At 33.8% G+C, this 13063-nt stretch overlaps 1 protein-coding gene across 2 annotated transcripts in view; it reads left to right on the top strand.

The window, feature by feature from the left end:
* Window positions 1-13063, top strand: part of LOC100243389 (cycloartenol Synthase) — a 56101-nt gene that overhangs the window by 27565 nt on the left and 15473 nt on the right. For both annotated transcript variants that reach the window (XM_019223004.2, XM_002264253.4), the window contains exons 8-15: window positions 5936-6124; window positions 6593-6706; window positions 6917-7039; window positions 7144-7266; window positions 7350-7448; window positions 7923-7979; window positions 10069-10115; window positions 10207-10350. In XM_019223004.2, coding sequence (XP_019078549.1) covers window positions 5936-6124; window positions 6593-6706; window positions 6917-7039; window positions 7144-7266; window positions 7350-7448; window positions 7923-7979; window positions 10069-10115; window positions 10207-10350 — 896 coding nt within the window. The remainder of the gene's footprint in view (window positions 1-5935; window positions 6125-6592; window positions 6707-6916; window positions 7040-7143; window positions 7267-7349; window positions 7449-7922; window positions 7980-10068; window positions 10116-10206; window positions 10351-13063) is intronic.

The following is a 13063-nucleotide window of genomic DNA, read 5'->3' as shown; positions in this document are numbered from 1 at the left end:
GTAGAGAATATTGGAAGAAATAGGAAAGTAGGATTAAAATCCAAGAACGAGTATGGGAATATGGGGATGTGGTTGTGCATGGAGATTCTCTGTGCATGACTCTTCCTTTTTTCAATAGTGTGCCTCTCATACTTGCCAAATTTTGGGGAGTGCTATTATGGTAGATCGATAACAACTCTCTTTTGTTAAAGATCACAGATGCTCCCTCATTCAACTTAATGCCATCGGATTTTCATGCAAAACACCAAAAAGGATTACATGTTGGAAACCTTAAAATATAATAGAGAAAAGAAATCATGCAAACTTAAGAAAGTAAAAAGAAAAAAAATAAAAACATGCATATATAGGAAAAACTAAAAAAAATTAAATCTCATGCAATTTTCTAAAAATGAATAAATAAATGAATAAAAAAATATAAAAAATAACTAAATAAAATAAAATAAATAGATAAATAAATAAATAAGAAATCAAGCATATACAAACTATGCAGGCCATGCAACTATGTGAACCATGCAAAAAATGAGTTTGAAAGTGCCTAAGTGAGCTAGGATGAACTAAGTGGAATCTAACCTAAAGTGCGTCTAAGCAAAGCCTAATCTAAACTCGAAGGGCGGCCAAGGTCACAACAAGGGGCTAGATAAATCCTTCAACCGAAGTCTCCAAGATGACTCAGAAAAGGTAGGCTACATGAGTAGTAACGGGTCATAAAGGAATTGTTGTAAAGTATCAAATGAACATCTAATAAGACATGCGCTAAGAGGACAAAATGGAGGGTCTACAGTCATCCCTATCCATCGGCTACATATCATCCTTGCAGATCAACCCTACCTCCCGACGAGCCTTCCTTATAGCCCCATAGAAAGGAGTAGAAGATAGAGAGTCCCCCTCACTTCGGAAAAGAGATAGACACCTAACTAAATCCCTAGACATCATCTGTACTTTTGTTTCTTGCAAGCATATCAAGTCTGCTTTTTGAGATTGAATTAAGGACTTAATGATTTTCCTCTTATCATTGTCATTCACCCCTCACCCCCCAACATTCCAAGAGATACTTTTAACCTTCATTTACAAATTGGTATTAAGTCCCAACCTCCTTTGCCAGTCTCCTTCCCATTGCCTGATATCCCCAAATAATTCATTGTGCACTTCAGCTTTTTAATTCTTGTTCAAAATTTGGGATACCGCTTATCCCAAGTCGCCCTAGGGTGCCCGAAGCACATCCATTAAAGTTCAATTTAACCACTCCTTCAATTGGCACTAGCCGTACTTCTGAATTATTTTTGGCCAACCTCCTTGACTTGCAAAAGCTACTAGTCTAATAATATAAGGTTAGGCAAAAACAGAGGAAGAAGAGTAAAATAAGTCCCAAACTGCATCCATTGTCCTTCTAGTATAGGCAAAGATCATTGTATTCCTTTCCGGGCAAATTGGTCAAATCATACTAAGCCTTGCAATACCCTATGGCCTTTACATGATTTCCAAAGCCTTTGAAAGAAAGTAGTCATCATCTCTGTCATTGACATTCTTTAGCCAAATGCAAACAACTAACCATACTAACACCGAGCTTAAAAAGTAGGTAAGCCTTCATTTCCGACATGCTATCCATCACTTACAGTGGCTTTGGTTTATCGAGGAGAGGGATAGTTTTATGGCAAGCTTCGTGCATAACTTTAATTTGGGTTGTGTGGTGGGAGAGAAATGCGAGGATTTTTTAGGATAAAGCAAGGAATTCAAAGAATATTTGGGATTCTATTTTTTTCCTTACTTCTCTTTGGGTTTTTTGTTCCAAGGTTTTTAAGGGAACCCCCCTTATTGTGTTACAACTTGATTGGTTAGCGGCGTGTAATTCTGATGGGTTGGTTTAGCCTAGAGAAGTTGTTCGTTATTACAGTCAAGGATTGAAATATCGGTTTTTACGGATATATCGGTACTTCGATTTTACGGATATATCGGAAATATCGGAGAAATATCGGTGGATATTTTTTCACAAATATCGATAGAGTGAAAATTATTTAAAATTAATAGGAATGCTTGAAAAAACTTCAAAAAATGATAAAATAAGTAAAAATACACATTTTAAAGTTATCTTATAAGTGTAATTGACATATATATAATTAAGAAAAAAAATATCGTAAACAAAGATATATTGGTAGATTCGATATCTGAATTTTAAAAATAATATATATGAATTTTGAAAGTATATAGAGTTAGAATTGAGTTAAAAAATATTTGATTTTATTGAATAAAAATAATTTATACATAAATATAATACATATGATATTACAATAGTCCTTATATTAAGGAAAATATCAATGTGATTTCATTATATTGTTAGATGAAGATGACCCAATTTGTTGAAGATAATATTTATTTAAAATATTTTTCTTAAAACATGTTTTATTATATTTTAAATGAAAATTAAATTAATTTATATAAATATTTTATTTGAGATTTAATTTTTAAAATTTTATTAAAAATATATAGTAACAACTTTTTTTTATTAATATTAATTTATTTAATAATCAAAATAAAATTTGATAATTTATAATTATTTATATGGATAGAGGAAAATTGTTCATGATTTGGTTTTTTTTTTTACCTCTACTAAATCTAAAAATTAAAAGGGACACCACTTTTGAAGTTGCCCTCCAGCCAAGAGAATTCCCCTTTTCTCTTCCCTTTTCTGAAGTTGCCCTCCAGCCGAGAGACTTCCTAAAAAGGACCTATCTTCCTCTGCCACTCTCAATCCTCGCAGGTACTAATTGATATTATTTTTTTTTGCAACCCCCGTTTGATTTCCAAGAAAATCCATCCTCCATTCGATTTCCGGGAAAATTCATCCTCGTTTGATTTCCGAGAAAATCCATTAAAAACCCCCAAAGAAAACCAAAAAATTTGCTTTTCTTTTGCTCCCTGTGATTTCTGGATCTGTTTTAAGGGTCTCTTTGTTGTTGTGCCATTGGATTTAAATTTCACGAACCCTAAATCCACGATTTTTGAGCCAGATTTTGTATCCTGTGTGCGGGCTGGATTGGTAGGAAATATCGGGAAATTTTCCGAAAAATCTGTAAAAATACCGAAATATCGGCGATATTTTCGGCGATTTTTTTTAAATTCTCCTCCGATTGCTCCGCGCGTCAGTCCACTCGCGATTTTTCTCCGATAAATCGGTGCTTCACCGATATTTCGCCGATATATAGACGATTTTGTCGATTTTTTGCCGATTTTTCCGTCGATCGATAATCGGTGACGATTATCGTTTCGATGCCGCCCGATATCCGATATTTCTTCGAAATATCGGCGATATTTTCCGATTTTTCAATCCCTGATTACAGTGTATTTTCTTGTTTTCGGTTTCTTGTAGACTAGTTTTCTTTGGTGGGAGGATTCCTCATCCTTCTCTTGTACTTCTTTTTTCTATTAATATATTCCTTTGTCGTTTCCGATCAAAAAGAAAAAAAAGTAGGTAAGCCTTTTGTTTTAGGTAACTTTTGTATCAACTCCTTATTCAGCTTACCTATTGTATTGGTGATTGATGGAATTTCAGCAACTCCACTGCTTTGACAGCCGATTCCATCTTCTCATAAATATCTTGCTCATCTAGAACTACTCCTAACTTCATTATTGTCCTATTACATACTATAGCATGTTCATTGTAAGGTAATAGTGACAACCTGTTAGGTAAATCATGTGATGCAACATCTAAAAAATCAGACACCAACTTGGATTCTTCCTAAGATACTTCTTGAAGTGATAAAAGGGCTGAATCTTTGTTTTCTTTTGCAAAGTTATGACAACCATTACTATTCTCCTTGTTCTCTTTCTCAAACTCCTTGGTATGAACTAACAAAAACTTCTCTTGAATTTTAACAACATTTTTTGGCTTCTAGTTTTTATGTTTCCTCATTTGTTCCATACTCATAGGCTTCAAAACAATATCTCATCCTTGAATGTGAAAGAATATGTATTAGCCTTCCCATGGCTACACACATCTCGATTATAGAGGCAAGGTCGATCAAGTAAAAAACATTTAATAGTCATAGGAATAACATTTCACCATATAGAATCATTATAACATGTAGGAGAAATAAGAACCAAACATTCTTTGTTACCTGAATAAAAGTATTAATGATCCATGCTACCATGCATGGTTGAGGATGTGGCTTCCTTGACAACTTCAACCTTGCAACAGTTACTTCAGACACTACATTCATGCTAGTGCTTGTATTGATAATTAGCTTACATGCTTTATTCCTACAATGTTCTAAAATTTGGAATATAGAATGATGCCTCCAATCTTCACCAATTTGCTTTGGCGCAATAAGAATATATTTAACAACTCAAAGAAAAGATGAATCATTGGAGGAGTCAATATCTTCATTATTGTACTTCTCTGTCATCTCTTGTGTTTTAGGTACACAGATTTCTTTTTGAACATTCCAATGCCATATGTTTTCTTTCTCCACACTTAAAAACAATACTCATTGCTACCTACTCATCAATTATTACCCTGTAGGATCTTTGTTTTTTGAATCAATAACATTATTGACTTTAGAATCAATCTGCATTGTGGTTTTTCTCAATGCCCTCCCATTTTTGTTATATTTTCTTGTTGTCTCTTTGTATTGGGAATAAAACCTTGTAGTTAGGGGTTGTTTCAAAATTTTCTATCCTCAAAGCCAATGGAAACACTTGATTAACATCATAAAGATGGTGTGTTATTATTTGGTTGTGACTTCCAGCTCTCAATCCAACTTTATTGGGAAATAATTTTCCATTGATCTTTAACTCCCTTACACTGAATTTTCAGCTCTAACTTGTTTATATCCTGATAATTGTTATGCCTCCTTACTTAAGAGTGGTCAGTTGATCATAAAATTCATCTTGGTAATTATAAAGGAAGTGTTTTACTTTAACTTTTGTTTCATCTCGTTCCAATGAACAATTGGTGACCGTACCAAAATTTTAAGGTTGTTCTCTGCACGTGTTTACCAAATTTTAGCTTGTCCAAAAAGTTTCATAATAGCAAATCAAACTTGCCTTTCATCAGACCTGTCATATCGAAGTCCTAGCCTATCTGAAAAGGCTTGTGGATTAATTTTTCCAAAAAAATCTCCTACTTCTATGTTTGCTTTATGATATCACCACCCATGTTATGTTGATCATGCCTCTAATGCCCAATCTAACATAACATCATTTGCCATGTGTAAGAGGTAATTTGAGGCCTTTCAAGATGGCATCTTGCCCTAGGATTTCCTAGGAGGCAGATTTGAACCAGCCCCTTGCTCTACTTTCTCCCCAACACAAGATCCCTTATCCTTAGTGCCATTAGTTGCTGGTTTGGAAACATTAGTGGCTGAATCTTCAGTATTCTGAGGAATAATAACTTGTAGTTCTTTAAGTTGGGCTTCTGAAGTACCTTCTCCTTAATTATATAAAAAAAAATCACCATGTTGTCAATCAGTCAACTTTCACCAAAAACTTCAACCGCTTCTAGTTGTCATAGTGCTATGTCAAGCTTTGATACCAAATCTCATACAAGCTTTTAAAAATTTTAGTGCTATACCGGTTGTTTCTTCTTTGTATAATGACATGAAAGGTCCAATAAAAGAAAAAAAGAAGAAAGATAGATCTATAGCAATCATACCAAGGTTCCTAGGCAATCAAATTTAGGGTTTTCTAAGCACTTACAATTGAGAAGGCATCAATGACACCCTCAGAAAATGCATGATAGGTGTTGAAAACTTTTTATTAAAACTTGCCAGCTACCCTCTTTTCATTTTATTAGAGGTTAGAACTCGCCAAAAACCTTATTAGAAGAAAAAAGGGAAGATCTCTGCAGAAAAATTTGCATTTCCATTTTTCCATTACCCTTTTTATTTTGGTTCTTGTTTCTCCTATATTGGCATGGGGATTCATTGCATTAATTTTGCAGGAAGATCTGTACTACCCACATCCATTGGTGCAGGATATACTTTGGACATCCCTCGACAAAGTTGTTGAACCTATTCTAATGCATTGGCCTGGGAAAAAGTTGAGAGAGAAGGCTCTTCGCACTGTCTTGGAGCATGTACACTACGAAGACGAGAACACTCGCTATATATGCATAGGTCCTGTAAACAAGGTATATATTATGGGTTCTCAATTGTGTTTTACCTCTGTTAAGGTTCCTCTTTGTTCATTGGGAGGGCTAGAATGTTGTTGTGTGCAATTGAGTAGGAGGTATGATTATTTATCAAATTCAGAGTGTTAATCATCTTGATTATTTTAATGGAGGATATAGCCATGGATAGATATAAATGTGAAGATTTGTTAGTCCACTCAAGTAGGTTGGATTTAAGCTTTGTTAAGTTGTCTGAGTTGATATATATATATGTATTTAATTTCTTTCCTATGCTCAGGTGATCTTTAGACCTTTTCTTCATGGTCTTGAATTTTAATTTATTATTATTGTTTCGTTTCTTCTTGAATGAAGCATTAATTATTAGCTCTTTCTTCCCTCTTTCTGTTTCTATTTGAGAAATTACAGATGGGCTAGCTAACCCTATCACCTCTTTGCTGCTCTAAACTCAATGTATCCTGTGGCATACAGGTTTTAAATATGCTTTGCTGTTGGGTGGAAGATCCAAACTCAGAGGCTTTCAAGTTACATCTTCCTAGAATTTTTGATTTCCTGTGGCTTGCTGAAGATGGCATGAAAATGCAGGTCCAAAAACAATATCATCCCTATTCACGAAGTACCAACCACAACAACAACAAAAAAAAAAAAAAAAAAAAAGGGAAAAAAAAAAAAGAAAAAAAGAAAAAGAAAAATGAAAAACATTCCAAATGATTCTATATGTGTCTATTTACAAGTTCTATGTGTACATTGAAATTTCAATTATTTTTTACAGCTGATATAGTTAACATATTTCAGGGCTATAATGGAAGTCAATTATGGGACACAGCCTTTTGTGTTCAAGCAATTATTTCAACCGACCTAGTGGAAGAATATGGTCCAACTCTAAGAAAAGCACATGCATACTTGAAGAAGTCACAGGTGCTTTCATCACTTATTGGGATTTATTTAGAACTTTCTAATTTACAGATAATGTAATTCCCCAGTTTGATCTTTTTCTGGCTGGTGTTTGAATGTTGTTGAAGGTTTTAGAAGATTGTCCAGGCAATCTTGATTATTGGTATCGCCACATTTCAAAAGGTGCTTGGCCTTTTTCAACCGGTGATCATGGATGGCCCATCTCAGACTGCACTGCGGAAGGATTGAAGGTAATGATTGATTGTAGTAAAAGCACCATTTGCTTCTTTTTCTTCGTTGTAACTTCTTTTTCTCTCTTTGTTCTTTTTCTTAGGCTATTCTTTTATTATCAAAAATTCCATCAGAAATTGTTGGTGAACCATTAGATGCGAAGCAGTTATACGATGCTGTAAATGTAATTCTTTCCTTACAGGTAATCAAAATCTTGATAACTTGAATCGTATACTTGACATAGATTACCTGCCTATGGATCAATAATCATTTTCATTGGCACTTAAGGTAATCCATCCTTGAAAGTGATCATTACAGTATGCTTGTGTCTGTGAACATATAAAACAGCTTTATGGTCTAGTTAATCATATGCTTAGAATAATGATGAAAAAACTGCTAACTGTCCTGGATGTTTTTATTAAGAATTTTGATACTTCATTTTATTTCCTTTTGTGGAGAATAATGTTTGTTATTTTAGAGAGCATTATAAATATTCTAGTTATCTTTATTATTGCATTACACTTTTTGTCATTTCATTAATAGTAGTTTTGCCTTTTCTTCTTTAACTTAAATTTATCATCCAAATTTATTTCTTAAAAGTCATAGCTCTAGAAGAGGGTTTTTTTTTTTTTTTTTTTTAAATTCACTAAAAGCTCTTTTCTTGGTATTGCTGCAGAATGGAGATGGCGGCTTTGCAACCTATGAACTCACTAGATCTTATGCTTGGTTGGAGGTAGCCTCTATTAATTATTCAATTCTTTTATAAGCAAAACCTTTTACCTTTGGAGCAAGTTTTTGCCATGGGGCTAGCAACATGAGTACCTATATCTCTCCCTTAATCTTGACTGAATTTTAAATAAACACATCACCAACTGCTCTTGGGTTCTGCGTTTTATTCTTGGTTCTGCCTTATGCTTGGCTATTACTCATGCCACTCAGACAACAATACACCTCATCAATCTGCCTGTTTACTGTCGTCCAGTGATACCTGGACTCTTCCATTTGACCCAACTTACCTGTGTTAAGATATATTACATGGATCCCAGTATAGGATCCTTGTTGGACATATTTTGCTTTTGAACTAGCCTAATAATTGATTTGTTTTATTTTTTGATAAGCAAGCGAATATATTAAAGAAGGCAAGAAGCCGTGAAGCATACAGGAAGTATACGAGGCTACAAACCCCTTAAACAAAAAACGAAACAACCCAACCCCTACTTGGAGGCTAGCCACTCCAAGAAGCCTATTAGGGAATTCGACTCCATATCAATGTACACTTTAGCCCAACCCCAAAAATTATACACAAACGAAGTTTTTAACTTCTGAAAAGCTAACACACCCCCTTTAAAAGCTAGCCTATTCCTCTCCTTCCATATTGTCCAAAAAATGAAAAGCGGGATGGATTTCCACACTTTTTTCCTTTTTCTCCCCACAAAAGAGCCTTTCCAACTACTAAGGACCTCCTTTACAGAATTTGGAAATACCCACTGTACACCACACAACGCAAGAATGATATCCCACAATCCTTTTGCCACCGTACAATGAATTAAGATATGATTGATCGTTTCCTCTTCACATCCACACAAGAAACACCGGTTAGGGAATTGCCACCCTCTTCTCTGCAGCCTATCCAAAGTAAGAACCTTCCCCCAAGTAGCTTTCCAAGCAAAAAAAGCAATTTGATTTGTTTTATGCTTTACTACTATTGCTATAGAAGATCAGAAGTTGGTTGGGAACAGAGCATTTATGTGTAAATTTAGGGATACGATAAAAGATAAGGCTAGGTTTTATGATGAAGTGGGTGAGAAAAACTACGTTTATTTGAATCACATTTACTTATAAAAAAAACTACGTTTATTTGAAATCCATTTTTAAAGCAATAACACCTATAGGGAAAAGTCGCTGCAAGGATAAAGGATAATATAATAAAATAAGTCAACAAAATAAATCTCTATGATAGATAACAAATAGTTTACCTTTATATACATGTGTAAGTCTTGCCATAAAAGATAAATATTATTTTATTTGAAATTTAAATTTGCACAAAACATAAAAATTAAATATATCTCAATATTGATATTTCCTAAAATAGGCACATGAGAAATACCATGTCTTAATTCTTTCTGTTACATCTCTTACATTTCTTAGAATAATATTACTTTCATTAATAAGTTTGATGTTATGTGATGTGATACTTAGATAAGCTAGTTTAATCCCTAATCTTATAAATTTCTAACTTTTTAACCAAGTCTAAGTATCAGTACCTGCTACTAAGATCCTTTTCAGGCGACTTCCTATAGCAGTTTGAGAATTTGAATGATCAGTCACCTATACACAGCTACATTTTGACACCGCACCTGAACCCATGTGACATAAATGATGAGGATGGTGATGATGATGAGTAGAACAGGACAAAATGAGATTTGGGCTGATTCATCCAGTGAACCCATTCAACCTTTGTGAATATCCATGTAGTTTTGAGATTGACAAATGTAACTCAACATGGTGAATGCAACACATGTGAATAAAGAATGAGAAGTCAATTTTATAAGTCATCTATGGTGATCTTAGCAGAAAAGAGAAAGAAAGTCATCTATTGTAAATTATGTGGCAACAGTAAACATTGGCTTATAAAAAATGTGTCATGCACTGAATGCCCCTGAGTGCCCCATCCAATGCAACCACCCCCCATCACCACCCACCCACTCACGTTCCCCCTCTTTTTTTGTACAATTATATATTAAAAGCAATGTTATGGATACATGTTCTTTTAATCTACAGTTTTGGTTGAAAGCATAATTCCATTTCCTTTTCTATTTCAGTTAATCAATCCTGCTGAAACTTTTGGCGACATTGTTATTGATTATCCGTAAGATATTGGCACTTTGATTAATGCTATTTGCAATATTCTTTTGTTTATGCAACTTTATAGTTTATCTCTAACTAATATGACTATGTAGTTACGTGGAATGTACATCAGCTGCACTTCAAGCTTTGACATCATTTAATAAATTTTATCCGGGGCATCGGAGAGAAGAAATAGAACATTGTATTAAAAAAGCTACAATGTTCATTGAAAAGATACAAGCATCAGATGGCTCATGGTTTGTTTTTTTCCCTTACGTATTGTAGGACCAATTAAATATTAGTCTATGTCTATATACTTGGACACTCTTCAACTTCACTAAGCATATCCACGTGAAATGACATGCCACAAGTGTTTGTGTGAGCTTCTTGTGGGATACTCCTACTTTGCTCAAGAGATAATTGTTTGTTTTAATTGATTTGTTTTTTATTTTGGCTTTCTTAGTGGATAATTATATTAAAATAAGTATTTTGGAAAAGTGAACTCTTATAAATATATTTCAGGATAAGGAGTAAGAGTGATAGTTCTTATTTAAGACATCTTTACTTTTAATTAAAATTTGGTAATTTATTTATTTTCCCTTTATTATGCCCTATCTAAGTGTTCATACTTTTTATCTAGATCCTCTGTGGCAAAATCTATGTATATTAAAATTTGTAGGGGTGAAGAATAAGACACCTAGACACATAGCCATACCCAACACCTCCACTTGAACCCTGGCAACGTAGGTTTATTTTTTGTTAAGTTGTAGAAACAAATGTTATTCACTTGAATTGTATTAGAATACAATTTGTACATCCTATTTATACATAATTAGGGGATCAAATTCACCTATAATCTCTCCCATAAATCAGGAATCAGATTCACCTACCACCTACATGCTATAATCCCTCCCATAAATTAGATTCTATCAAAGAAAAAAGGAAAGAAATAAATACAATTGATAAAAAAATCATTATATTGACTAGGATCACAATCAAATTCCTAAGAATCTGACAAACCTCCTCTTGATGGAGAATAGATATTATCCATTCCCAACTTGCATGTAATTATTTGAAATCAGTGACTAGCCAATCCTTTGGTCAACACATTTGCAAGCTGCGGTTTTGTTGAAACATAGGGTGTGCAGATCAGAGCACTATAGAGTTTTTCCTTGATAAAGTGTCGATTTACTTCTACATGCTTAGTTCAATCATGTTGTATTGGATTGTGAACAATGTTGATTATTGATTTGTTGTCATGGCTTTGAACTTTGCTTCTGCACTTGATTAAGTCACCACGGATTACTTCTTGCTTCATATCACTAAGTTGCCACCTAAGAGTGTATAATAACCAAAGGTAGATTATGTTTTTGTCATTGATCCTGCCTAATTTGTATCAATGTATGCCTTTAGGCTTAGCTCTTCATTTTTTTTATAAAAAGAAAATTCCATTTTTGGAGTAGATTTCAAGTATCGTAGAATCATGTATACCGCCTCTTGATGAACTTCCCTAGGAGAATGCATGAATTAGCTTATGATGGTGACAACATAGGCTATATCTGGCCTTGTGTGGGAAATAGATTAACTTCCCAACTAGACGTTGATACATTACACATTCTACTATTGCATCATCTTAAACTTCTCCAGCTTATGGTTTTGTAGGGTTGTCAACAAGCTTACAACCAAGTATACCTATCTCCTTAGGAAGATCCAAAATGTACTTCTATTGAGAGATAAAAATACCCTTCCTTGAATGGGCCTCTTTAATCCTCCTCCCCTTCCCCTCCCCTCCCCACTATTGCAATTATGTCATCAACATAAACTATGACAATGGTAAGTTTACCTATATGCGAGTGTTTGATGAATCCACATCAGTCATGGCTTTTGCAAATCTGCCAAACTATGTTGGGGAGATTGTTTAAGGCCATAAAGAGTCTTTCTTAGTCTACACATATTGTTTCTCTTGAAGTCTTCATTGAAACTCGATGGTGTTTCCATATACTCTTCTTCTTCTAAATCATTATGCAATAATGCATTCTTAATATTAAGTTGCTACAATGACCAATCAAAGTTAGCTGCCTAGCTGCGAAGGATAGTGACATACGAATGATATTCATCTTTGCTACTAAAGAAAAGGTTTCTTGTACCTTAGCCATTGTCCTAGCGTTATATCTCTCCAATATCCCATCAGCTCTATATGTAATTGTGAACACTCATTTACATCTGATTGGTTTTTTTTTTTACCTTTGATAATTCAATGATTTACCAAGCTTGGTTTTTCTTAGGAGCTAACATATCTTCCATGGCTTTCCTCCCACTCCAACTTCTAAGTGCTTCTTGAACTATTTGAAGAATTTCAATGGTAGTTAATTGGGTAAGGACGACTTTATATTTTGGGGATAGATTTTCAATTGAAATGAAATTGGAAACCAGGTGTTCATGCATTTTTTTTGGTAGCTTTCCTAAGGGCAATTGGTAAATGGAGATTAGGAAACATTGCTGACAATGTTTTTAAAAGGCTAAAGACAGTCTTAAGGCATTTTGCCCAAATAAGGCGAAGCGTAAGCCTCAAGGTGGAACAAGGCATAAGCCTCAACTTAATAATACTAAAAATAAAAAAATCTTAAAAATCAGAAAAATACTAATAAAATCACATGAAAATTAAATAATAAGAAAACTATACAAGGTATAATAATCAAATTAATTGTATATCATTTTCAATTGCTTCTAATTTGGTTTTTTTTTTGTCTCTTCTAAAATCCAACTTCTCTCATGCATTTATCAAATAATCTTCAAAGCTGCCATCACTATGACTAGTAGGATCCTCTTATGAATCATAATTATATTTAATTGCTTCATTATCCTCTCCATCAATAATAATGTCAATCCATTTTTCTTCTTTATCTATTAATTAGAGTGATCTTTTTTCCTTTATCCATCAATAATAAGATAATAATTATATATATTGAT

Source organism: Vitis vinifera, chromosome 11 (genome assembly GCF_030704535.1).
Source record: "Vitis vinifera cultivar Pinot Noir 40024 chromosome 11, ASM3070453v1".
Lineage (NCBI taxonomy): Eukaryota > Viridiplantae > Streptophyta > Magnoliopsida > Vitales > Vitaceae > Vitis > Vitis vinifera.
This window is presented reverse-complemented; position numbering and strand designations above follow the sequence as displayed.